The sequence below is a fragment of the Corapipo altera genome, unplaced genomic scaffold, assembly GCF_003945725.1.
Source record: "Corapipo altera isolate COAL_440 unplaced genomic scaffold, ASM394572v1 56, whole genome shotgun sequence".
Lineage (NCBI taxonomy): Eukaryota > Metazoa > Chordata > Aves > Passeriformes > Pipridae > Corapipo > Corapipo altera.
This window is the reverse complement of record NW_020884896.1, coordinates 5,947,840-5,973,666: the sequence shown is the minus strand read 5'-3', so window position 1 is coordinate 5,973,666 and position 25,827 is coordinate 5,947,840. Positions and strand designations below refer to the sequence as shown.

The 25,827-nt window shown below is 54.6% G+C and overlaps 1 protein-coding gene across 6 annotated transcripts in view; it reads left to right on the top strand.

Annotated features, from left to right (window-relative positions):
- Positions 1-1,120: 1,120 nt before the first annotated feature.
- SEMA4G (semaphorin 4G) overlaps positions 1,121-25,827 on the top strand; it is a 28,225-nt gene continuing 3,518 nt past the window's right edge. The window contains exons 1-6 of one of the 6 annotated variants that reach the window (XM_027647940.1): positions 1,121-1,250; positions 21,955-22,195; positions 23,368-23,516; positions 24,077-24,139; positions 24,220-24,318; positions 25,507-25,600. In XM_027647940.1, the coding sequence (XP_027503741.1) occupies positions 22,069-22,195; positions 23,368-23,516; positions 24,077-24,139; positions 24,220-24,318; positions 25,507-25,600 (532 nt within the window). In that variant the 5' untranslated portion in view covers positions 1,121-1,250; positions 21,955-22,068. Of the gene's footprint in view, positions 1,251-11,433; positions 11,479-18,266; positions 19,093-21,439; positions 22,196-23,367; positions 23,517-24,076; positions 24,140-24,219; positions 24,319-25,506; positions 25,601-25,827 lie in introns of those variants that run through there. The other 5 variants (XM_027647942.1, XM_027647938.1, XM_027647939.1 and 2 more) reach the window with 5 other exon arrangements.

Genomic DNA, 25,827 nt, shown 5'->3' with positions numbered 1-25,827 from the left:
TCAGGCTGCTTTTAAGTGGCATTTGGTTACGTTGTACTTTTTTGAATGCCTCCCATGTCTTCCTGTGGTGAGCTGCTGCTAATGTTTCACCTCCTTCAGCTTTCCTGACACCTCCCAGTTCCTTGTAGGGAGCTCATAGGGGAGGGGATGGAAACTCCACTGGAATTTCTCCCTTCCTTGTCATCAAGGCAACGTTGCCACCAGCCTGGAGGAAAACCTAAAGCTTTTCAAGGCAGGTTTGGCCCGTATGGTATGTTAGGGTGGATAAAGGGGCCATTTTCACAAACCCTCCTCCCAGTGCTTCCATTTGGGTTTGCATTTGTGGCTGCAGCTGTCTGAAGCCGGGTGAGTGATGCTCCTTCCCTCTTGCAGAGAGAAGCAGAAAGGGTAAATGGATTTATGCTGCTTTTGTGCTACGGGGCGAGTCCTCCACCTGAGCGGTGAGTGCTGTGAGCTGGGGCTCGGCATGCAGGCTCTGTGGCTGTGCCTCTGGGTCTCAGGTGCTCTTCTCTTGAAGCCTGCTTGAAGAAGAGGCAGGAGCAGAGGGTCCTCTCCAGACTGACCAACAGGCTGCAGCTGGAATAAAAACAATAGCTTAAAGCTGCCAGGCACAGCAGTGGGGAGAGGGTGGCTAGGTGTTGTTTCATGCTTTATTGACGCTGCTGGCTTTTATAAAGGCAGTGTAAATCATGCAGGGCAGCCACGGGTTCCTCAGACAGCATCGTTCAGGCTCTCAGACATATGGATCTGCTTGCTGGAAGCTGAGCCTGTCCCATTTGCCCTAAGCCAGGCTGCAGGGACAGGCCTGCCAGGTGAGGATGCCGAGATGCTGCGCTGCATATCAGCTCTCCTCCACATTTGTGGAGCATTGCCTGCCTCCCATGTGTACTAACCCATTTTTTCCCCCCTGTATTTTAGGCTCCAGCATTGTTATGGTAAGCTTTGCACAGCACAACATGTTTTTCTCTCCAGTTGATTTTCTCTTATTAGCCCATTTTTCCTCTTGCCCTCATTCTGTTTTTCCCTGCAGTATGTGAACGCCGTTTGCTGAAAAACTGTGTCAGCCTTCCTCTAATTAAGAGTCTGGCAGGAGCCAGCGCAACAGTAATTTTGGAGATGACGCTTCCAGTTTGGAACTGACACTAAGCTGAGGTGCTGCGGCAGGGGCTTGTGCTGGGGATGCAGGAATGTTCTCCGGCTGAGCAGGGCAGCGGGACAGGGGGACCCACGAGGAGCCCGGTGCAGGAGCAGTGAGTACCCTGTATACATCTCAGCTGGGGTATTTAAACTGTGTCCTCTTGAAAAGCAGCTTTGGGAATGGTTAAATCCCAGGTTATATCACAGGTTTATCCCTTTGTGAGGGTGTCTGTATGTGTGTGTAAAGGATAGGAATAAATTGCAGTGGCCCTAAGTTGGCTGGAAATAGTTGTCATGTTGGAAAGAAAGACGGAGAGCTCGACAATCAAATGGCCTTAAAAAGGGCAAATAAGGAGAAGCTATTCAATGGCACTCTGTAATATGGCTTCAGACTCCGTAGTTCTTTTATTAGCAAGAAAGCTCAAAGCAAACAAAAGGAGACAGGAACTGGGGATCTGCTTGCCTCAAGATGTTGTGGATGCTAAAAACTTAGAGGTTCAAAGAGCATTTTGTGGCAGAAAAATGCAGCAGGGGTCTATGAAATGAAAGCAGCTCTCCTTGGCTGAGAAGGCTTCAGGCTGCTGATCCCTGGAGGGTGGAGTGTGTGCTGGGGAGATACCCTAAATGTCCATCCTGTTCCTGCATCCCCTGCAAGGTGCTAGGACTTTGGTCCAGCGTGGTGTGCTGCCTGTCTGCTTTATGTGAACAGCTGAGGGATTTCATGTCAAGTCATCTCATAGTTTCCAAATTGTCTGTCGTGTCCACGGTTGCGTCCCTCCTTCCACTCCTGAGACAGAAGTTGCTGTTGAAGGTGGTGCCAGCCCTTACTCTGAAGGAGCCTAGTGAGGTTTATGGGATCAAATGTCTCGTGGCTGAAGAAAACTCAGCAATATCTTTTCATCTTTCTAATGACCCTGTGAGCGAGACTAGGAAGATGAGTTGTGTGGTTCAGGAGCTCCAGCAGAACACAGCCAACCACATGCCAAAGCTGACCTCCTTCCTCTCCCCTCCCACCCCATCTATAGGTGTTCGCAGCTGGAGAGAAGTACAAATAAGAGCAGATGAGGCGACTTTTTAAAAAAAATACTTCCTATGTAGTTGGTACCTTTAGAGCAGAATTCAGCATTTTGCCTCTCTACTTGCTGTGTCAGATTTGCCTCTTGGGGGCAACCTCACCCTACTCCAGCTGAGACCAAAGGGAGTTCAAGCGCTTGGGGGGGCGATGACTCACTGCACATCTCTCGCTGCCATTGCGTTATCTGATCATTTTTAGCAGCCGAGGTCATTATTTGCTGAAAGGATTTCAGGATTTAAGGCATCGAGGTTGATTGTTCATGGCTTTTCAGAAATGATGCGATTGGTTCTTGAAGGTCCCCTTCCAGGCTTGGAGTCCTTCAAAGTTTTTTCCTGCCCTGGTGTCCTTTGGAGAGAGGAGGATATCATGGAAGGACGTGTGTTTTGTGGTTCTGGTTTAATGGATAGAGCATAAATCTGCGTGAGGAAGATTTACAGCATCCTCCTGGCTCTTTCGCCTGGGATTGCTTGATCTGTCACTAAGCCTGTTAGTGCTGCGGATGTTCTGACCTGTGATAGGGAAGAGAGCAAACTTACTGCTCCAGCTCTGCTTCAGCCCTGTGTTCCTGAACAGGCATCTTGTACAAACCTCATCCACACGTAACCATTTGCATTTATTTAAGGGGCGTTGAGGTATATGATGGAATAAAGGAAGTATTATTCACGCTTCGTGTTGTGGTTCCTAATGGTACTTTACACGCTGATATGACCTACAAAGCTTGTTGTTTCGTGCCTGCAGTGCTCTGATGTTCTTCCTACCCTGAGGGTCAGAAATGACAAGAATAAACGATCGTGATGAGTGTCTTGCAATTTCCTGCTCTCTTGCCTTGGAAGTGTCCTTGCCAGGGCGCAGCTCAGTGACCTTGCCGGCGCAGGCAGCAGAGGAGGCAGTGCTTTTGTCTGGCTGCGGGAGCGAACGGGGCGGCCTTTGCATGAGACATGAGGGCAGATCGATTTATCCACACTTGTGTTTCACCTTCTCTCCAAAGCACAGGGATGCAGCTGGGGCTGGGCACACGGATTGGCCCAAGTCCAACACACAGGACCCCTCCTGGTGGAAAATACCAGTGGATGAGGCTGGAGCAAGAGGGGTTAACCATGGACCCCAGAGCACAGGGAGTACATGAAAGAGGGGTGCAGGACACTGCAGCGTGTTTCTGCCCAGTGAAGGAGTGAGTCAGTCCTGCTGGGACAGCAGTTCCTGGCTCCAGCCAGCCTGGGTGCTTGGACAGCAGCAACCGCGCAACTCATTAACCCAGCCCTCTGGCACTTGCTCTGCTGGCCTTGACACTGTCCTTCTTTCCTTTTTTTTTTTTTTCTTAATATTTAATAAAGGTAAATTAGCTATATGGATATGCAGGTACATGAATCAAAGGAATTCAGCTGACTCTTGAACATACTGTTTGTACAGAGATGGGCTAAAGCACCAGGACGTGATGGACGCAGCCTGCTCAGAAAACACCTAAGGACGAAAACCGCTTGTAAGGCATCTCACTGCAGCTTCCAAAATCTGATTATGTAGGGGGAGGGGAAAAAAAAAATCAAATTTTGGAATACATTAACTTAGTTGAACAGTACAGGGAGAAGGTACCAGCAAGAAGCAAATCAATTCCCGAGGGCTGCTGGGAAATTTCACTGACTCGGAGCTTTAGAGAAAGGCTGGCCGCACTTAGAAGAGTTATGTTTCACCTGAAATATTTAACATCGGACATTTGAAGTGCTTTCTGTATCTAAAGAGCCCACCAAAAATATGCTTACAATGAGCTTTTAGAGGAACCTTGGGCCCATGCCATGCTGTCGATGGATTAACCTAGATTTGGGTTGTTTGGTTCTGTTGGGTTTTTTTTTAAGGTAAAGCATGGGAAGAATAAGTTTCTGGCCTCCATCACAGGGAAGCAAAAATTACCATGTAATGAATGCTGGGCTGCTTTTGGGGCATGTGCTGATAGATCTGTTGTTAGGAGGGATATGTTTCCATGGCAAAACCATCATCCTAAATGGTACTGTAACTCATCAGAGATGCTGTGGTGGCCCCAGGGACCATCTTCCCCGTCCATTCTGAGCATCCTTCAAGGGAATATGGGAGTGCAATGACGGCGGGGAACAGGGCAGCTCATGGTGATGCTCCCCACAGTACTGCTGCAGCACTAGGGCTCTGCTGGTGAGGCTGTCAGCTCAGCGTTTTTCAGTCCTTTCTGACTTTAAAAGAAAACTACAACAAAAGGCAAGCTTGAAATAGCTCATTTTACCTCAGCAGACAAACAGCTTGCTTTGAGCATCATTGTCACTCAGGCTAAATTACTTTTAGATGTTTTTAATGACCGGGTAACGTTTTTCAGCTGTTCATTCTGCAGCACCCTGCTGGGGGACAGTCCATCTATAAAGACCAAGGACTCCAATATTGCGGTTGTTCTTCCTGACATTTGTTTGGGTTTATTATTTGATATGTGATTCCCTGTGGCAGGGATGTTTTTAGCTAAATTTACAGCTACAAGCTCTTTTATTTGCACAAAGGGGATCTGTTTCCAAAAGGGTTGGGACACTGGATGTGCATGTAGCAGTGCAAGGTCACAAATGTAGAGGAAAAACTCTGGGAGATTGAAGGTGACAGTCCAAATCCTGTTTGCACTGAGGGTGACATTACCATTGGGCTGGAGGGATTTTTACCCATCATTTGTTACTCCTACCTTTCATTTCACTTGTAATGCAAGGCACGGAGAGCTGTGACTTGCAAAATGATCCCAACGGGAACACAGTTTGCGACATCAACCATGCAGGTCTCCCAGATCCCTCTTTCAGAAGCAGGCATAGCTTTTGCATTCATTCCTGAAGGCAACTTTTAAGCCACTCGCCTTCGCCATCTCCGGGTTTTGCAGTGCTTCTAGGAGATGTATTTTTAAATCCAAGCTCATAAATTTTGGAAGCTCTTCTCCTTCCCCCACCCCCTCACCCCTATCAAAGTGTCAGAGCTGAAGAAAAACTGTGAGAATGATGGATGCGCCCGGCACTGCTTGCCAGTGCTCTGCCTGTGTGTGGGGGGGTTATTTACTGCACTGCTGGGTTGTTTCTTCTCTGGTGGCAGTGATGGCAGCACTGGGATTTGGTGCCTGGGGACGAGAGGCAGGATGCCCATGGGTCTGGCTGAGGTCTGTGCTGGAGCAGGCAGGGCTGGGGAGAAGTCACTTAGGCACAGGGACACAGAGGACCAAAAGGTCCCTGGGGACATGGATCCTGGCTGGTGGCTTGGTCCAGAGGGTGGATGCTGGGGGCCATAACACCTTACTGGCTTTAGCTCTGGGTGGTGCAGGTTAGCTCACCCAAAAGAGCAGCTTTTAAAAGCCACAAATCTTATCCCAGCCCTCACGCAATCCCAGGGATGTGTGTTGCTATTCTAGGCAGTTTGTGGCGCCGTGCAGGGGAAAACATAGGGCACTGTGCCCCACTGCAGAAACAGAGAGACACCCCTGTGCTCCCTGACCAGGCTGGAGCCCATCTGCTTTTACTGGGAGCAGCTGGGATGATGGGCAGAGGGGTTGCCGATGTCTAGCTGAGCCAGTCACTTCTCCTGGAGCTGGAGCTGTGTCTGTGCCTCCTCCCTCCCTGCAGCCACCTTAGTCCTGCTCCTGCCCCACAGCTGGGACAAGACCCCATGTTGAGCCCCAAAACTCCACTCTCCTGTAGGATTTCCAGTGGCTGCTGGCATTTGACCCCCATTCTTCCAGGAGCATCCCAAAGCAGCTCTGCCAGTTGAAAGGCAGGTCAGGACCCTTCCCTACCACAGTCTCACCAGCCCTTCCCTGCGGGCATGCTGCCGACAGATCCTGAGCCAGGAAGTTGCTTTCCACTGGCTCAGAAAGTTTTGCAGACAAGCAAACCAAATCCTGCCAGCTCCCTGTGTGAGCGCCTGTCCTCTGTGAACTCCCGTGCATCTCTTGCAGCCGGGCTTGTGGGAACGGATCGGAGGCTGCTGTGACTCAGCTGCTTCTCCCTTGAGAAAATCTGCCCTGGCACCGTGCTTGGCTCTGCGGCTGGGGCTGCCGACACCTGGCAGCCTTCATCAACAAATGGCCTTGGGCAAAACATCCCAGTTTCCACTGCCAAACATTTACTGAGGGGAAATGCAGCATCTGATCTTGCAGGAAGTCGAGGCAGCAACTCTGTTGCTGTACTGAGCTGGGGGGAAAAGTCCCATCCCTACTTGAGGCTGAGCCCTGGGCTGGATGGGCTGTAGCATGGTCTGGCTGTTCTGGTCTGCCCCTGTCTTTTTCCATCTCCTTATAACTTTCTCAGACAAATTCTTCTGCAATTGTAATTTTCCCTGCTGGCTCTCAGCCTGAAGAAACAGTGGTTTGGAAAGTTTGCTCAATGACTTGAAGGGAAGAGGCTCCCAAGCCTTTCATGCTCTGTGCCCACTGGAATATTTTTTTCTCCAGGGCTAATCTGTGGAGCATCACGCTTGGCTTGACGAGTCCATGACGCTCTCAAGGAACAAAGCCAAGCTTGATGAGCGTGTACCCAGCTGCTGCAAAGCCCCAAGTGCTGTTAGACTCCAGTCACCACCATCAGATCTTTTCTGCTCCTCCACTCCACACAACACTGCTGGCCCAGAGTCTGTGCAGGCTGATCCCGGGGCAGGCAAAGGGGACTGATGAGATAGCGAGTGCTGGAGCAGTGAGGTTGACCCCATGGTGTGGGGCTGGTGTGCTCCCTCCTGGGCTTTTTTTCCATGGAGGCAGGTAAAGCAGTGATGTAGGTCTCACAGCATAGTTGATGGATGGAGGAGCCTGGAGAAAGGCAGGTTTACCTGTTGCTTTCTCATGTCGAAAGGGAAAAGTACCCGTTTTTCCGCTGGTGGTTTTGACTTTATAACATGCCTCTCATCATGGTGCGAGCTGGCACGGCTTTAGCATGAGTTTCACAACTCTTTTGTTGGGTTTCATAAATCCCCAGCTGCTGGAGTGCTATGATTGTAACTCCCAACTGGCTTTTAGACCAGTCTGGAGAGCAGCTTGAAACGGTCAGATGCCTGCTGCCTCTTGGACCACAGAGGCCGGCAAACCAAATCCCACATCCGGGGCTTTATCTCACTTTTCTTGCTTGGTGCAAGGGAAAGGCAGGCTGCAGGCACTGCTGAGCAGAAGCCAGGCCTGCCTTGGGAAGCAGTTTCCTACCAAAGGCTGGAGATCCTAGTCAACCCCATGGGTTTGATAGGTGCTGACACCCCGTTGGTGCTGCAACCCCCAAACTGGGCCCTTTGTGACATACTGCTCCCGTGTTGTGCACCCCTGCCAGTGTATTTCTAATTTAATTCTGGCTGCTATTTGATCCTGCTAAATTGTTTGTGTTTACACCTCTGTGATCCATAACGAAATCCTCTGTCTGACCAAACCTGGTTCTCAGTAGTGGTGGAGGGGACATACAGCAATGGGGAGGGCAGGGATCTCCTGCCAGTCACCCAGGATACCCCTGTGTGTGGGATATCCCCTAAGGTCTTGACTGTGCAGCATAAACTTGAGAGGGGGCAGGGGGGCTGGAGCCTGGGAGCTGGCATGTTTTGGGGCTGCAGGCAGTGTGGGGGTCCCTTGGGGTCTAGGGTGACAATGGGCGCTGAGTTACAACCAAACCAGACAATGTTTCATCCCCAGCAGAGCCTGAGGCACAGTGGTGTTGTGCATTAAGCACCTAAAATCCTGTTGTGTGCTCTGACTGGGTCCCCATGTCCCTCCAGGAAGGCTGCATGCTGGCGGTGGCTGGGAAGTGTCTCTGGCAGGGAGAACCTGGCAGCGCTGCAGCTCCAGGCACTGAGCTGCAACCTGAGTGCACGCAGGTTGCTGTCTCCCAGGCTCGAGGGAAGTGCAGCATGTGCGCTGGGAGAGCTGATCCGTGCTAATCCCATCAATATTTCACGGTGTTGTGGCCCTGTTATAATTCCTCGCATCATTTGGGATGCTGGCTGGGACGTGGGTGCGGTGCCAAGTGAAACATGAGAGCTGCCATTGCTTTGCCCTGGCTCCCTGGGCATCAGAGGGGTGAAAGGGGGTGTCTGTGGTCATTTCTACCTGCTGCTGTGGGTAGAGTTGTGTGGTAGAGACAAGTGAACCGAAACGTGCTGGCTGAGCAGGGACATCCGCCTGGTTTTGCCATGTGTTGGAGTGATGGGGCTGTGCTCTGACGGGCAGCTGGTCCTGACATGGATGAGGCTGTGACATGGGAAGAGCCTGCTCTGCCTTGCCCTCTCTCTGTGGAACAGGGTGTTTAAGAAGAAATTAAACAGTAACCAGTCTCTGGGCTGGTGATCAGAGCACAAAAACATTTCCTTTTCCTTAAGGCTGTTTAGAGTAACAGGGAGAGAGCATTACAGATAAAATCTTGCGTGGTTTTAGGGAGGGTGGTTTCCCAAGATGCCATGTTATGACCCATGGGGTCCCCTGCTCTGGGCTATTGTCTGGGCTAGGACAGAGGTTATAGGGCTGTAAGTTGTATGAGGTGTGGCTGAGGGACCTGGTGTTGTTTAATCTGGAGAAAAGGAGGTTCCAAGGAGACCCTATTGCTCTTTACAACTACCTGAAAGGAGGTTGTAGCAAGGTGAGGGTCAGGCTCTTCTCCCAGGCAACCAGTGAGGACAAGAGGAAATGGCCTCAAGCTGCACCAGGGGAGGTTCAGGCTGGACATCGGGGCTCAATGATCTTGAAGGTCTTTTCTAGCCTTAATGATTCTATGATTCTAGGCTGCTCCAATAGGATATTTCTCTTCCAGCCCCCTGCTGGCTCTGAGGTGAGGCTGAAGCAGAAGCCAGACCTCCACAATCGACAGCATGATCGCCTCCGTGGGGCAGAGGGATGCAGGTGCGAGAGATGGTTGGGTCTGGAACCCACTGTGCTGCCTGGAACCCACTCTGACTCTTGGGAAAGCTGTACAAATAAGAGGAAGGCCCTGGCCTTCAGCCTCGTGGAGCCCTAAATTCCTTCAGTTAATCTCATGGGGGCAGCAGAGCAGGCAAAGCTCTGAAATAGATCTGTTTCCAGCTGCTGATGACTCGTGTTAATTAATTAAAGCTTCGCAAGCTTGGGCCTGTAAAAGCACACTGCTGGTCGCGCCAGGCTCAGCTTGCTCTGCGCTCATGCACTAATTATCCCTCTGCCAGGCCAGCAGCTAACGAAGCTTCAATTTGTGCTGGGTTCGGCTTCCAGCCACGTGGGAGGCAGGGAGTGCTGTTGCAGGACAGGACAGACACAGCACCCTGGAAAAGGGGGGAGCCTTAGGGAGTCCCATCTCAGCCCTGGCACCCCCTTCTCCAGCCCTCACGGACCAGTTCTTCCCATAATTGGCCCCGCAGCCTTCAGCTGCACCTCTGCTAAGGTAGGGAATGGGGTTCAGAGAGGATGTGAGGGACTGGCTGCCTTGCAGCACCTGAACCCCCCAATCCCTGGGTAAGACAGGCTAGCCAAGAACATCCCTGCCTCACCATCCCTGCCTGGCTCCCAGTGTGTGGGCATCGCACTTCCGCAGGGTGGGCAGAGAGGCAAGGCGAGGTGAGGCGTGGAGGAGATACTGGAGTTTTGCCCAAGGACAGGAGGAAATGGTAATTATTCTCTGGAGCATACAGAAGGTGAGGGCGGGAAGGCAGAGAGCACTAGAGGAGTTTGGTAGTGTCTCTGCTTTGTTCTTCTGGGGTCCCTGGGAGTGGGAATAGGTCTTGGCATATCGTGCTGGGCAAGGGAATAGTGGTTGCTTGGTGAGTGTGTGCAAGGGTGACAGAGCCACTGGTCAGCAGGAGCACCCAGATGGGTCCCTCCTCAGCTGAGGACTGGGGGGATTCAAACCTCTGCTACCTTCCTTCCCACCTACAGTGTTTGTACGAGGCAGGATCCTGACAGAGGCTTTGAAAACAGCATATGAGTCAGATTCCCCCTGGGAACACCCTGGCCCTGCCACCCTTAGTGATGCTAAAGGGTCCAGGAGTGGTGGGAACACAACTGGGGCTGACCCTTATTCTCAGACTCCCAGTGTTCAGCAACCTAAGCACGGCCTACTCAACTCTAAGCCCTGTTGTAGGTCTGGCTCCAGGTCTGCAGGGTGTGGGGTCAGAGTGGCCCTTCCTGGAGACCTCACCTCTTGGAGGGGATGGTGTGGAGTGGAGGGGTTGAGCCAGGATGGTGCTGGGACTGGCCACCACATGGCTTTGTAACCATGGGTTGGCAGCACCCCACCACGCCACCAGTGTGTACAGGTACAGCATCTCCCCACCTCCCGCTCCAGCTGATTTCCAACTGCCCTAGATCCAACCTGCTGATTACACACGGCTTTCAGGAGGCCTGCTGAAGCTGTGAGGGGTGAGGAGGGAGGGTTGGCCAGGTGCTGGAAGCTTGCGAAAGGTAAGCAAACACAGGCCTGAACCTGGCAGCTCCTGCTTGTGGGGAGGAGCTTCAGAAGCCACCCAGGATAAAAAGGCTCCACACAGGCCCCCAGAGAAACCATTACCTGCCTGTGTTTCCAAACAAGCTTCTACCATGGGTAAATGGAGAGATGCATACTGAGAACAGAGAGAAGATGGGGAATGGTGCCTGAGTCAGGCGCGCGGTGCAGGATGCCAGGGTGGCTTTGGGGAGCAAGGAACCTTGGCAAGCACCGTGGCACCAGCTGAGGGCTGCACTGTGCTGACACTGGTGGTACTGACTGGGGGTTGCAGTGTGATGGAACTGGTGGCATGTGCTGTGTTGTCAGAGCAGGATGATGCTTATCCTTATTTGGTCATGTTTTTTCATAGTCATCAGCCCACAATACCGGCCCCCTGCCTCCCTGGTCTTGCAAAGGGCTTGCACACAGGCCTTTTTGGGGCTGCATCACCCAAACCACCCGTGCTGAGTGAGTGCCCAGCCCACCCCACGTGTTGGGTGCTGACCAGAGGCTGCACGGCAGCATCCCCTCCCTGTCTGCCGAGGGACATGCCGCCACCTGGTTCCACCCAGCGCAGGCAGGAACAGCCCTGTCCCGCTCCCCTTCTTTTCTTCCTCCTCCTCCTCCTCCCCGGCGCAGCCCCGCGTCGGCGGCTGCGGGCCGGGCACGGCCGGCAGAGGGCGGTGCGGGGGCCCCGGCGCGGCTCGGTCCGGCTCGGCGGGGTCGCGCACAGCCGGGCTGCGCTGCCGAGCCGAGCCCTGTCGAGCCCTGTCGTGCCGTGTCGTGCCGCCGTACCGAGCCGGGCCGGGCCGGGCCGCATCGCACCCTGCCGCACCGTGCCGCCCGTACCTGCTGCGCCACCGCACCGCAAAGGCAAGTGCCGGGGAGACGCGAGCGGGGCCAGCCCGGCTGGTGCGGGTGCGGGGTGCGGGTCCGCAGGCCGGCAGTGCTGGGTTTGGGCGCCGCGTCCGCCGGCAGGATCCGGAAAGCTGGATCGTGCTGCTGGGTGCGGGTACTGCGTGCACAGGGAAGAACACTGGGGCTCGTTGCTGAGTCCACAGGCGAGATCTGGAGTGCTGGGTGCGGGTGTTGAGTCCCTTAGTAAGGCCGGGGGTGCTGGTCTGGGTCTGCAGGCTTGGGATGCTAGATCCGAGTGCTGAGTCTGCAGGCAGGATCTGGGGTGCTGGGTACGGGTGCTGTGCACACAAGCAGGATCATGGGTGCTGAGTCTTGGTTCGGGTCCACAGGAGCATTAGAGGTGCTGGGTCCAGGTGCTGAATCCACAGGCAGGGTTGGGGGTGTTGGACCTGGAGTGCTGGGTCTCAGTCCGGGTCCACAGGCAGGATTGGAGGTGCTGGGTCTGCATGCTCGGGTGTTGGGTTGGGGTGCCGAGTCCACAGGCAGAATCTGGGGTGCTGGATTTGTGGTACTGGGTCAGGGTCCCTTGGTAGGACCTGAGGTGCTGTGTCTGGGTCTGCAGGCAGGGTTTGCAGTGCTGTATCTGGATGCTGAGTCTGCAGGCAAGGTCTCAGTTCAGGGTGGTGGGTTTGGGGTGCTGAGTCTTGGTCTGGTTCCACAGGCAGGATTGGGGGTGCTGAGTCTGCATGCTTGGGTGCTGGGTCTGGGTTCTGAGTCCACAGGCAGGATGTAGGGTGCTGGGTGTGAGTGCTGCACGCACAGGTAGGGTCCGGAGAAGGAGGAGCAGGGTTCTGACCTGCAGAGGTTGAAGTTTATGCCTTGGGGAAAATAAGAGGGCAGAGCCTTGGAGACAGAATGGAGAGGGGTTCAGGGTAGGTCTGATGCAGAGTGAGGATTTGGGGGTTATGAGCGGGAGGGGAGGTGGGATATGCTGGATCTGGTGGCAGCGCGGGGAGTTTTCTCTGAGGACAGTTTGGGGTGTGGGGTGAGATGGGGCTGGGGGACCTGAGTGGGAGTGACGGGAGGACGTGCTGAGGGTGTGAGGGAACACGATGATGAGAACTGCAGACAGACAGGGCACCAGCTCCAGGAGGAGAGGGCTGGATACAGCCCTTCCCCAGCCAGCTAGGGGGATCACGGGTCTGCAGGGAAGGGGACTGCTGGGGAGGCGACTGCTGGGGAGGCTGAGTGTTACCTGGGGGCAGCTGGTGTTTCAGATGGCTGGGACAAGATACAAAACCAGTGCAGGTGGTGCAGTGCGATCCCTGTCCCCCTCTGCTTCCTTTTGGGAATCAGGGGGTGACCATAGAATGTGGCTTGTCTGAGCCTTGACTCTTTGGGATTCATCTCCTTGGGTTGCACTGCTGTGGGGGCTGCAGACGCCCCTGGGTGAAGCAGACCAGCTTGTGCTGGGGGCTTGTCTGCACTGGGGTTGAGCTGCATCTCTGTGCCAGTCCGAGGGTAGAAGGTACCTGCTGTGCAGCCAAGTAACTCTGGGATTTGGGGCTCTTGTTTCCCTTTCCATCCGTACCCACGTGGGCCAGTGACTTGCCCCTGGCCTTTAAAACCGAGAGCATGAAGTGGGAGGGGGAACCATGATAAGGCTCTTCAGGTGCCAAGAAAAACGATCTCCAAAGACAAAGAAGCTTCCCAAAATGGATGAGGAGTGCAGATTCACTCAGATGCAGGGAAATTATTAATAACAACAGCAGTGTTTTTGGTGCTAGTTGTCCTGCCACTGTGGGCTCTGGCTGCTTTGCCTCCCCCTGCAGCGGGCACAGGCTGGGGCCCCCCCAACCTGAGCCCCGAACCTGGAGCAGGATGACCATCACGGCTGCGGGGATGCTGCCCTGCAGGACAGGTCTCTCCTTCATCTCGGTTTGGCCAGGCTTGCTCTGCCCAGAGGGATGAGGGGCAGGGAGCTGCCCCCAGCAGGAAAGATCCCTATCATGTCTTTGTTTTTGTGTTGCAACCTGAGGGGAACAGAAAACCCCAAACCCCAACACCCTTTCGGTTCCTGCAGATGAGGCTTTGTGTTACAGTTTTGTTCTCCCCCCCTGCCTTTTCCAACATCCATTTGAACCTTTCACCACTTTACCCACCAGGAATGCAGAGGGTTTGCCGGAGCTGGGAGGTTTATTTAGCAAATCTGGCAGGTCATGTGCCGGGAAAAAGCATCCAGGTGTGCTCAGCAGGGCTAGCAAGGGGGGCTCCTCCGGCAACCTGTGCAGGAGGGCAGCAGTGGGTGCATTGGAGACGTGGTGCCAGCCTCGCCTGGCTGCGTGTGGGGAATTTCCCTCCCTGTGCTTGCCCGCCAGCTCTGCTTGGCATCTTGACGAGACCTGTTGGGAAGTGGTTCATGTGAAGGGCGGTTTCGTGGCGGGGGGAGCCTGTCCCGGGGGACCTGCTGCCTCTTGGAGGGGTGGGGATGATGCTCTCAGAGCTTTTTATGTATCCCTGCTGCGAAAGCCCCCTTCCCTCCCCCTTTCCACCCCCTCCCCTCCCCCAGCAGTGGTGCGGCGCCTGTTCCTGTTCAAAGGTGAGAGCTCCCTGCCGGGCTGGTGCTTCAGGAGGAAATGCTGCTGCCGTCATCCCTCCCCGCCTGGCTGTGCCACCAGCTCCTGGTGATTTACAAGCATGAGGGCTTTGCAATAACAAGGTCATCACCAAATCCACCCCTCCTTCTTCCCAGGGCCCGAGCTCTGCTGTTTGGAGATGAAGGAGGATGAGGATTTCAGGTACCGTGTTACCGACTGGTGCGGGGGCCAAGATGCAGCTTGTCGATTCAGGGTGTGCTCTGGGTTCTGCTTTTCTTGTTGCTTAAAAGCTCCCTCAAGGTACAATCCCTCCTCCGTTACCTGATGGAGGGCTCTTGTTTGCCTGTTGCAAAGCCCAGCCCATGTAAATAATGTGGGGATTTGGTTTTGGGGCAGCAAAGCTGGTGGTATGCAAACGACTGTGGGAAAGGCCAGATACTGCCGCTTTGTGCTGTGCAGTTTTGAACGCAAACTTGAATATCAAAATTGGGTTTGACCCCATATTGAAGCTTTGTTGGAGGAAAAGTGAAAGAAACAAGAAGAGGATGATGAAGCTGGAAGCCCTAAAACTACTCCCATCGTCTGGTTTTGCTGGATGTTGGAAAAGAAAACAGTTTATCTTTGGAATAAATAAAAGGCAGAGGGACAAACTTGCAGCAGAAAGCCCCACTTTCACGCCAGACAAGCTGGGTTGTGCTCCACCTCTTGCCCCCGCTTCCAAGGGGAACCTAGGTTGTGTGTGATTCCTGAGCCTCTGTTTCCCCTTGGGAAAGCCCCACACCGCACCAGCGGTGGGAACCCCAGGCATTGCCAAGAAGCGTCTTTGAAACTCAAACCTGGCTTTGGAAAAAAAACTGGAAGACAAACCGGCTCTAAACAAACACCCGAGTTAATTCCGTGTCTTGCATTGTACGAGCCCAGTGAAATGAAACACAGTGCAGCCATAGGGACGAGCAAATGGATGCCTCAAAAAGCCCTGAAATCTGCTGGCTTTGAGTTGTCCTTTTACATTTAAGGTTGGGATTTTTCTCTCATTTTCTTTCTAATTGTTCCTGGGAATTTAATTCTGCAATTATTTTGCTGCTTCTGCCGAGGAGACAATGTGCTTCAGCCACAAAGCCTTTGAAGGCTGAATTGCAGATTGCATACAGCACTGAGCCACTTGGATGCAGACGCCCCCTCGCTGGGAGAATTTGCTGTGATGTGGAGGGCTGTCTGTCTGTCAGTCCAGGCTGCTGGCAAGTGGTCATGCTGCAAATCAGGCAGGAAAGGATAGAAGATGTTGGGGTTTGGGGTGATGTTGTTAGCTTTGAGCCTGCCTCTTCCTCACAGTGGAGGAGGTGGGACCCCCGGGGATGTGCACCCCACATACCGGGGCTTGATAGCTACATTCTGCCTCCCCCATGGCCTGGTGTGGAGGTGTGCTGGTGGTAGATGAAGTCAGAGCCAGGCTGCTGAGTCTCGGCAACATCTAGTTACACTTCCCATTTCCTGCACAACTCCCTGCTGGGCTCTCAGGTGCTCCCGTGCTGCGGGGTCACCCCAGGGCTCTGCTGTGGGGTTTCCACAGGGGGGATATGGGCTTTAAAGGAGGGAAAAGCCATGGGGGCTGTGTCCTCATTGCTACCTTGCAAGAACCAAATGGCCTCCAGCATGTCGGAATTGCTCAGGAAAGGGGAGATTTGCTGCTCTGTCCGGGGGTTCTGTATCTAATCTAGCTGTGACATCCTTTAGTGCTCTTGGTTCCACCGCTGAGCTGCAAGGGTTTGGCCTTCAGCCTCCTCTCCTACCCTTCCCTCTGAGGCCAGCTCTGAGCAAGGGTTCTAGAGCTAGTCAAGGAACTGTTTCAACTAACAGCTGGTGTCGGTGGGTTTTCCATTAGGGTGGGCAGTGGAGGAGTGCTCTGTTCTGCCATCCTGGGCACTGTGCTCTTGCCGTCTGCTTGTGGCATGTCAGGAGCAGCTGAAGTGGAGCCATCCCCGTGCCTGGCAGGGACAACTTTAGGCAGGTGATGCCTGCCCATGGCACAGGCTGGAGCAGCTTTCTTTATTTTCTCAGTTGGATTTTTTGGGATGGGTTTGGGTGGGAATGGCTGGAGAACTGTCATGGAGACTTGGCTGTGAGCTCCGTTGCTGCCTGGCAGCCTCTTTGAACCTTCTGCTCCACATCAGACTCGACCTGATGGAGGAGAGGAACAAGTTCTTGTGAGATTAGTGAAAACAGGGAGCCTGGGAGAAGCTAACACACCCTGATCCCTGCAGCCATGCAGAGGAGACACAATCACTGGTCCCTGCGCCTCGTTGGGTGGGCAGCATTCCCCAGAGGAATGCTGCAGGGGGATGTGGTGCTAGGGGCCAGGAGGGTGAATTTGTCGGAAATTGGGCTGTTGTTGGTTTTATTGCAGAGGGATCAGTTTGTCTTTTCAGGGTTGTTTAGATGTCTGGCTCCCATCGGCACTGGTGCCCCTTAAACTGGCCCACATCCCTGACTGTCCCTGCTCACTCTCCCATCCATCACTTTTCTCCTTCATGTGTCTCCTCCCTGCAGTGACGTGGCTGGGATCAGAGCTGGGTGCTCTCCTCTGCCGGATGTGCTGGGCTCTGCTGATGGCAGATGGGGGCTGTGCTGTGGAAATTCAGAGCCCGTTCCCATGGCCTGGAGCGCACTACCCGCCTCCCTGGCTCCATGGTGGCTGTGCTGTGCGTGGGGGCTTTGCGCAGGGAGCACGGCAGGATGCTCCGTGAGAAGAGCCTATGTTGCAGCTCTTCTTCCCTTCCTCTGTGCCCAAAATCCCAAATTTGGGTAAAGGAGAGATATGTACTCTTCCTAAATAGCGGAAGCTCTAGTGTGTGTCTGCTGAAGCACCTCAGGGTCAAGCATGGTTTTGTTTAAAGAAAGCAACTAAAATAAACCCAGTGAGGGGCTCCCAGGAGGTCACTGTGCTCCTTCCCTCACACACCCAGCATGGATCCCCTCTTCCTGGAGGGCTTTCAGCAAGTTCACATTTTTTTCTCGCTGTTGTTGACAAAAATCATGGCTGGTTGAGAAATATCTGTGCAGCAGCGCCAGTCCAGTCCCACGGGTCAAATCCTGCCCCTGCAAATCTGTGCCGGGAACAGTGGCTCATCTCAGGCTTCAGGAATGCTGCCGGGGGGACCAATGTCCTTGCAGGGCAACCCAGGCACGAGGCCATGAGCAAGCCTCTTGAGTAGATGGATGGATGGACAGATGGACACCACTGGCTCGAGGTGGATCTGATGTTTTATCATTTGCTGGTTGGGCTCTGCAGCAGAAGCAAAGTGCTGGAAGTTCGTCAAGGGCTGAATTAAAGTTGCCTGGCAACCTCCATCCCGTCTCCTCTTCCCGCATCTCGCAGGATTTCCCACCCAAGGTCTGCCGCCTCCGGGAAAGAGGGGCCCAAAACGCATTGCGCTTGCAGCCAGGCCGGTGCCAGGCTTGTCTCCCATCCCCGGATGGCTCCTTTCCCATAACTCAGTGGCTGTTCCCACGCCTGGGAGCTCTCCCCATCTCATCCCCTGGGGCTGGTGCCTTTCCCCCCACCCGCACCCGGAACAAGTTGGGCTGTTTTGGCTGAACCTGAGGGCAATTCGTGCAGGTCCCTGGGGGGAGGTAAAACAGTGCAGGGCCAGTGGGAATGTGGCAGGGGGAGTGAGTGGTGGGGGAGCCAAGGGGGCTGTGGGGGCACATGCCATGGTTGGTCCCATTGAGTAAAATTGAGTCAGCTACACAGGGTTTGAAGTGACTGGGCTGGGCTGCCGTGAAAAAGCCAAGTGTAAGTGGTATCTTCTGGTGCAGTCCCTGATGGGTACTTTGTTAAGGCTGCTTTGCAACCTCATAACCTATAGGAGACCTACTGGAAATGTCTGGCTCCCACTGGGAAGCCAGCAGTGCTTGTTTGTGGTGGTCTGTGATGCTAAGGGGAGCAGCCCATGAGAGGGGAGAAATGTTCAGCAGCCATTCTGGGAGCTTCCTTGGGCTTTACTAGATCTTTGTGGAGCAACCACGAGCTGTTTAGGGAGCGGTGGGATGGGAAAGACTGATCTCACTCTGCAAATCTCTGTCCTGCCATCCAGAATGGATGCTGAGGGTAAGCTGGAGAAGTGCTGCTCCTACCCAGCATTTCCACTCTTTCTCCTGAGTTCCTTTGAAATTAAAAAGCTGACATAATTTTTAGCTGTTCTGCCAAGGAAACGGCCATGGGGGTCCATAAGACCCCGTCTGAGGTTTCTCCATGTTTGCCAGCCCCACAGACAGTGCAGCTTCTCTGCACTGCAGCTTGCAGACTGCTTTTGCTCCTAGGTTTTGCTGCCTTTTGACTTTGGGGGCTACGGGGCAGTGGGAAGGGGCCACCATGTGCTGCAGAAGCTCCTGGTGCAGTTGCTGTCGAGGCGTGTGGCAGCTCTGGCTGGTTTCCCTGGCCAGTTTCCTTGGTCAGATCCAGGTTGGCGAGACCTGCCACCGTGAAATTCACTCATCAAAAGCTTTTTACTCCTCCGGAGACACTGGTCATGGGGTTTTTAAGGAGGTGCCGGCTGGGCCAGCCCGTTTGGGTGTGCTGTGCCGGCTGGCTGCCGGTGGGAGGCTGATGCTGACAGAGTCATGCTCACACAGCTTCCGTCGTGACCCAGTAAACCCAGTCAGACCTGACCGGGGCTCACTCGCTCCCCTGCGCGCTCACCCACGCCGGCACGCCTCCGCCGCCCCGCTGCTTTCCTGGTGTTCCCAAGGGACCAGCAAACCCACCCCACTGGTGAGAGATGGTGCCTGGGTCTGGCTCCATGCTGGGAGCTGCGGCTGAATCCTGTAGAAGTACCGATAGCCAGCCGTAGGAGGGTGACCTTTTGCCTCCATGGATGTTACATGCTGCGACTAGAGTGGCTGGTTCCAGGCTTCAGCCCTCTCCAGGCTGTGTCCTGCTTCCACCATCCTCCTTCAGTGTCGCCAGCTGGGGTGAGAGCTGAGGTCGGATTTGAGGTCCTATGTCGGCCCCCACTGTTCTGGGAAGTAGGTGAGGTGCCAAGGGGCTTGGGAGCTCACTCCTGGGGGGAGGGGGCAGAGCTGGGCTTTTCTGGGCAGTTTTTCTCTGAAACCCTTGGTTTCATTTGAGCTGCTGCTGCTTTTCAGCCTCTCCCTCTCTGCTTTTTGTTTCTCTCCGCTAGAAAAAACTCTGTGGCTTTTCCATTTCCAGCTTTTCTTGATTTCCCATTGAAGTGCTGTACTTGAGCAACTCAGCTGCCCCCAGCCCTACCAGTGTGTCCCATGGACCATGACCTCCTTTGCTTCCTGCCTGGGCCCTTGGCTTTACCCTTAGCTTAGAACTTGCATCCTGACAAGAGGGAAGTGATGTGTTTGGGGGTGTTTGGTGTGGGTGCAGCCCAGGGTGATGACCTGAGGGGAGCCAAGGACGGTTTCAGTTCCTTCTTGCTCTTTCTCCCCCACTCTAGGTATGAAAAATAAAAACTTGAAAATAAAAAAAATAGGGAAGCTTGGAACAGCCCTTCCCTTTGAGTAAAATATTAACTAGCTCTTACAGCGTAACTGATTAAATGTTCTTTAGGACAAAGTTACATCTGATCTCAGGCAAAGGAGTCTTTGGACATGGGTGTAGCTGCTTCTCTGAAAAAGCAGAGGATCCAGCCCTGGCAGCATGGGAGGCTGCTGCCCCCTGCCTGGCTAGGAATCCTGCACAGCCCCCCAGCTTAATTTATTATTTTTGTTTTCCTCCCCCTGTGCTGGCTCGGTGCTCTCAATGGTTAAATGTTAGCCGGGGCTGGCTCGAAGCTCAGTGCTTGCCCTGCGATAAGCACCATCCCTGCCTCCCTGCCCAGCCCTGCTCCCAGCTCCAATCCCCACCGCATCAGGAGCCAAGCAGCAGGCAAAGTTCAGGGATTGTTTGTCAAGGGCAGATAGGGTGAGGACACCTGGCAGCATGTAGGGTTGTTACTTGTTTATTAGAGATCATTGTTTGCTTTGTCATAAAAAGTTTCATACTCCCCCCTACCTTCCCATCCCAGGTCCAGCAGCTGTTGTGGCTTATGCGTGATTCCAGGCTCCTGTCCCTGTGTGGAGTCCTGAGGAAGGGTCCCTGCAGCTGCCAGAGTGGTCCTGCTCCCACTGGTGGAATGGAGAGGTGTCAGCATAGGGCTGGCCAGTGGGTTTGGTACTTCAGGTGTGACCCCACCACTTGTTTTGCCCACAAAGCCTGGTGGGTTTGGCTCACGCTAGACGTGATATCACCAAAGCAACTACTTTCTCGTTGACCTCCATCTGCACTCACCTGCCTTGCATTGTCCTACCAGGCCCATTGTTCATGGGCAGACCCTTGGTCTGGACAGGGCTTGTCCCAGAAACAGGAGTTACTTAGAGGGAGGATGCTCTGGGATCTGCTCTCCATGGAGCTCAGTCCCACAGGCAGCACCCTGCCTGCACCCAGGGTGGGGTGCTCTTTGGGCACTCTGTGCTTGTCTGGTTCCTGGGGGGCAGTGAGGTAGCAGGGAGCAGGGGGACGCATTTCCTGTCTTCCCCATTCCTGAAATGCTCTGGAGCAGTGGCCAGTGCAGGTGTGAGGTCTGGGTCTGAGCCCGCTTTGTTGCAAGCTGCAGAACTATGACTGAATCCACATGCAGCCCTTTGCTTCTCCTTTTTGGCCCCAAAGCTCTTTTCACTTTGGTTTCACAGTAGTTTTACCTCCCCTTTACCCTAGACACAGCAAAGTATTTGCTTCAGGGAAATCGTCTGCACTGAGCATGTTTGAGCAGCTTCTCTACAGGGCCAGGTATTTGGTTTTTATATATATATATGTGTATATATATATATATGTATATATATATTTATAAGCCCTAAGCAAACATAGAGGTGCTTGTTGCTTCTGGGGAGCTCCTTGTCTCAGAGATACACAGTTGTCTTTTAATGCCTGCAAGATGAACTGATGGCTTTGCTCAGTGCAGCTGGGAGAGGTGGGGGCTTATTTGTGAGGAATCAAAAATGCATGAAAGTGAGAGCCAAAGTAGATGCTGAGCTTGGGATGAAAGAGAAACTGAAATGTCATTGAAAAACACTGGGGAGAAAAACTGTTTCCGCTTGAAAAGACTTGATGGAGATGCCAAATAGTTCCTGTATGGGTTTTTCTTCACCTTGTGTCTCTGCATGCCTGAAGTGTCCTTCCCATGCCTCTGTCCTCGGGAGTCTCATCATTTCAGGAGGGGCAAAACTGGGGACAAGTATCTTGCATGGCAGGAAATGGCCAGCTGGGCTTTTGGAAAGGAATGGAGACCTTGGGCTTCCCAGGACCCCCACTGCTGCCCATCCTGCTGCAGCCACTCAGGGGAGCGGGACTTGGGGTACCCAAGTGTACCAATGACTCACAGAGGGGCTTGGCCCCGAGCCCCATTCTTTGCTTTTGGAGGGCAAATGTGCCTGCTGTTTGGGTGTGAAATGCAATGGGGGATCAGCTGGCTGTGCCAAAGCATATCCTTCTGTCAGGGGGAGCTGTAAGAGCAGAAGTTTGGGAGCAAAGGATGGAGTAGCCTGGAGGAAAATGAGTCTCTGAGCAGCTGACCCAAGCAGTCAGTAAGCGACTGCCCCCACTGTGACAGAGGGGAGGGAGGTCATCCTCAGGGGGATGCTGCAGGAGGTCCCTCCACTCCAACTCCCTTCCATGGCCTGTGCTGGCTGCAGGCTCAACGCCTTGTGCCATGCCTTTGTTTCCCCTTTGGCTAATGAGGGTTTGTTTTTCCCTGAAGCCATCCCTGGTATGAGGCCGTGCCTGGTCAAGCATTCATGCGTCTATGCAGCTGGCTGCTTCTCAAGCCAGCTTGCTTGTGAGGTGCTGGGACAGCAAGAGTGTCTGACTTGGTGTTCTGTGTTTCAGGAGGGTTTGGTGGCCAGCCCTGTCCCAGGGAGCTGGAGAGCCTGTCCCGAGGATCAGCTGTGCCAACCTGCTGGCAGTGGCTGGGGCAGCTGCCCTTGCCACAAGAGCAGGAAGATGAATGGAGATACGGCACATGTCATGACGACTCTTGTCATGGCGGTGGTGGCAGCGATGGGATACCCATCACGGCGGTCTGCCACCGACCTGGATGCCACTCCCAGGACAACAGTCACCTTTGATGGTAAGGGGGTGTGGGTCCTGGTGGCAGCAGTGAGGTTTGGGATCTTGCTGGCACTGGCCTTGGTGCACCATGACTGCATCTAATCTTTGCCACCTTGCTGGAGTGGGGGGCTCAGCATGGAGTGGTGGCTACAAGGGGTCCTCTGGTCCCCTGTGCTCCAGAAATCGGAGACCACATGGCTGTCTGGCACTGGGTGCCTCAAGTCATTTCCCCAAAAGCCAGAGGGGGACAAGGACATGCAGGAAGCCAGCCTTGGCCAGCCCCTGGCCCTGCCCAGCAGCCCTTGGAGGGTGTCCTTAGCTGGGCATCACACCTGGGCTGGGCTCTTATGGCTCAAATAGTTGGAGCTTTCTTCCTGATTTTCTCTAATTGCCATTGGGCTTTTGACATCCAGCCTGTGTGTTGTCAGTGAGCTCAGAAGTGTCATTGTCCCTTGGGCATCCACACAACTTCATTGACCTTGTTAGTGAAGCTCAGCTCAACAATCAGTGGTGGGGGAGAGTTTCATTAGTAGTTGGGGTGGCCTTTTCTCTCCAGGCAATGCCTCCTTTTTTGGTGGGGGGTAGTAATTACCTTTGCAGCTGCCTCCAGAGTCCCAAGTCTCATGGGATTTCCTCTTCCTGCTGTGGGAGGGTCCAAGTCTTATTTGGGGTCCCCGTAACCAGGGCTGAGTCCCACCTCACAATTCTCAGCACCTCAAATTGGGTAGTTTCTTTGGTTTGGTGGGCAGGAGTGCCCAGCCTCACTGCAGAAGCCCTCCTCTTGCATGGCAGTTTTGGTTCAGGTTTTTTTATCCTTCCCTTTGGGCTGGCTGGGCTCAGTTCAGAGCCGGGGTCATTGCCGGGATGTTTTTGCTTCCTTCAGCAATTCCCTGAACACCATGGCAGGTTCATGCTGGGCATGGATATCGCAGCTCCCACCTCTGAGCTGTGCTTTAATTAGTGGGGAGAAATTTCTGCAGTAAGCCTGAGCCCAATTAGTGCCTTTTGCCTCCTACCAAGCCTCCTCTCTTCCTTTCCTCCTGCTGTAACTGCTGGCACCAAGCACTGTCTTCCTGATAACTTCAGCGGGTGCCTTCCTGCCCACTTCCAGCTCCGTCCTCTTGTCTTTTCCCAGTGGCTTGCGCCGTGCCTGCCCCGGGGTCCCCCCTCAGACCCCTGTTCCCTTTGCAGAGCTGTCGGGCGTCCGGCGCTTCAACGCACACACCCTCAACTACAGCACCCTGCTGCTGGAGGACGACCGGGGCATCCTCTATGTGGGCGCCAGGGGAGCCATCTTCGCCCTCAACTCCAGTGACGTGGCCGACGGCTCCCACCGCACGGTGAGCCCGGCCTCTGCCTGCTGCTGGCTGGTTGTCCTCTCCTGTCCCACGCTACCCGATCCCTGTCTGAATCATGGCCACTCTGTCCCTGCTCATCCTCCCGCTCTCCATCTCAGGTCTTGCCTGAAGGGGATGTCTCCAGGTCTGTCCCCAGATCTCCTGTGGACTCCTGGTGCTTCTCCCCAGCCAGGCAATGTGGGAACAGCAGTGGGAGACACCCCCAAGCTCAGAACTGCCTGCTTCAGGGATACCCCAGCAGAACAAGGGGCAGGGGGAAAACTGCACCCCTTTGCTCCCCCAGGGAGGGGCACCCCAAAATCCTCCAGGTTCCTACAGGTGCTCTGGGGTGTCTGCCCACCGGTTGGGGGATGGGACCACTCTCAGCCTGGGCTGGTTGGATGTGTGCAGAGTGTCATCTTGTGCTCTGAGGAACCGTACCCTCTCTAAATAAAGGAGGATTTTATCATTTCTGATGGCTCTGATAGAGGCTGGAGCCTGCAGAGACAGGGCACCACACAGCAATGGGGATCACACAATAGCAAACTCTCTTCCCCTTGTAGATCCACTGGGAAGCCTCCCCAGAGAAGCAGATGGACTGCCAGCAGAAGGGCAAAAACAACAAGGTAGAGCCAGTGGGTGGGTGCTGGGGGGGGGGCTGCTGCTGCTTTCCCTGGCTTGTAATGCCTGTGCTCCCCGTCCACAGACCGAGTGCTTCAACCACGTGCGGTTTCTGCAGCGTCTGAACAGCACCCACCTCTACGCCTGTGGGACCTACGCCTTCCACCCGCTCTGTGCTGCCATCGTGAGTACTGCTCAACCCCACAGCTGTCACCTGTCCCCTGCCACGATGTCACCCTGGGGAGGTGCAGCCCCCTGTCCTCTCCTACTGTCTCATCCCACAGCCCCACTCCCTTTCTACCCCTGTCCCAGCACCTCCCTGGCTCGTGGGGGAGGCAAGTGATCCCCAGGCTAGCCTGAGTAGGTTTGAGGATGTGTTCACCACAATGCAGATGCCCAAAGTCCCCACCTTGGCACTGAGGTTGGACTCTGACCCCATAGTGAGAGAGCTGGGGGTGGATTGGTGCCATGGAGGATGCATGTGGGCTCAGCAGGATGGGCTGTGCCAGCCCTGGAGCTGGCTGGTCCCCAACACCTGCTATTACAGGGTCTCTCCTCAAAGCAGGGGCTGCAGAATGGCCGACAGCCAGTCATAAGCGTGCCCAGGAAGGGTGACAGTGGTGGGGCTGACTCAGAAGCCCCTCCCCAGGGATTTTCAGGGCCAAGCTGGGAATTCCCACATGGCTGTGACTCAGGGCAGAGTGTCCAAGAGCAGCCTTGTTCACTGGCAATGGGACTTTGACCCCCTTTCAGTAGCTCCTTGAGTCAGTGGAGACTTAATTGCCCTTTGTCCACCTCCCTCCCTAGGCTGGGGGAGAAGGGGTCCTGGGGCCATGTCCCCAGCGTGTTCAGGGAGCCCTGGAGAGGCCATGCTTGTTCCCATGGCTGTGCTGCTGGTCCGGTTTGGCCATCGTGCGTACTGGAAATCAGGTGGAGGAGCTGCCAAGCTGGAAGGGCCCCATCATTATTTGACATGCTTTGAACTGCAAACCCCAAAGAAAATAACTCCTGCCGTGACAGGGACAGCACCTGGGGGAGCCCAGCCCATCTGAGCAGCGTCTGCCAGCCAGGCATAGCCTGGGAACATTGGCTGCGTTGACTGGCTCGTGCCCAGTGCCCACGTGATGCTTAAGTGGGGTGCCAGGGCTCCTCTCCCCTGCAGAGCTCTCTCCCTGCTGTTGGCTGGAGGCTCTGGCTGTTCACGTGGTTTCTGACCAGCTGGAGGGTGCAGGGGGCATTTGTCTTGCCTGGACAAGGGCACGGCTGTGGGCATTGCTTTGTCCCTGCTAGCAGCCTCTGCAAAGAGCGTGAGGCTGGCAGGTAAGGCGCGTCTGTCCCCTCCTGTTTAACCAGGTTCCCTTTCCCCCCCAAGGATGCCAACAGGTTCATGTTGCCGTCCCACTTTGAGGAAGGCAAGGAGAAGTGCCCATATGACCCTGCCCGTGGCTACACCGGCCTCATTGTGGGTAAGTGGCACCTTTCCAGGGCTGGCGGGGACATGTGGGATGCCAACAAATCCTGGCCCCATCCCCAGCATCCCTGCAGGCGGTGCCAGCCAGGTAGGCCCCTGCGTGCAGCGGCCTTACCAAGCCGGGATTTGATCCTCCTCTGCCTCATCTGCCTGGGGCATGGGGATGCTGGTGGCCTGTGGGGCTGTCCTCAGGGTGCAGGGCTATGCTGATGGGTACCTGCC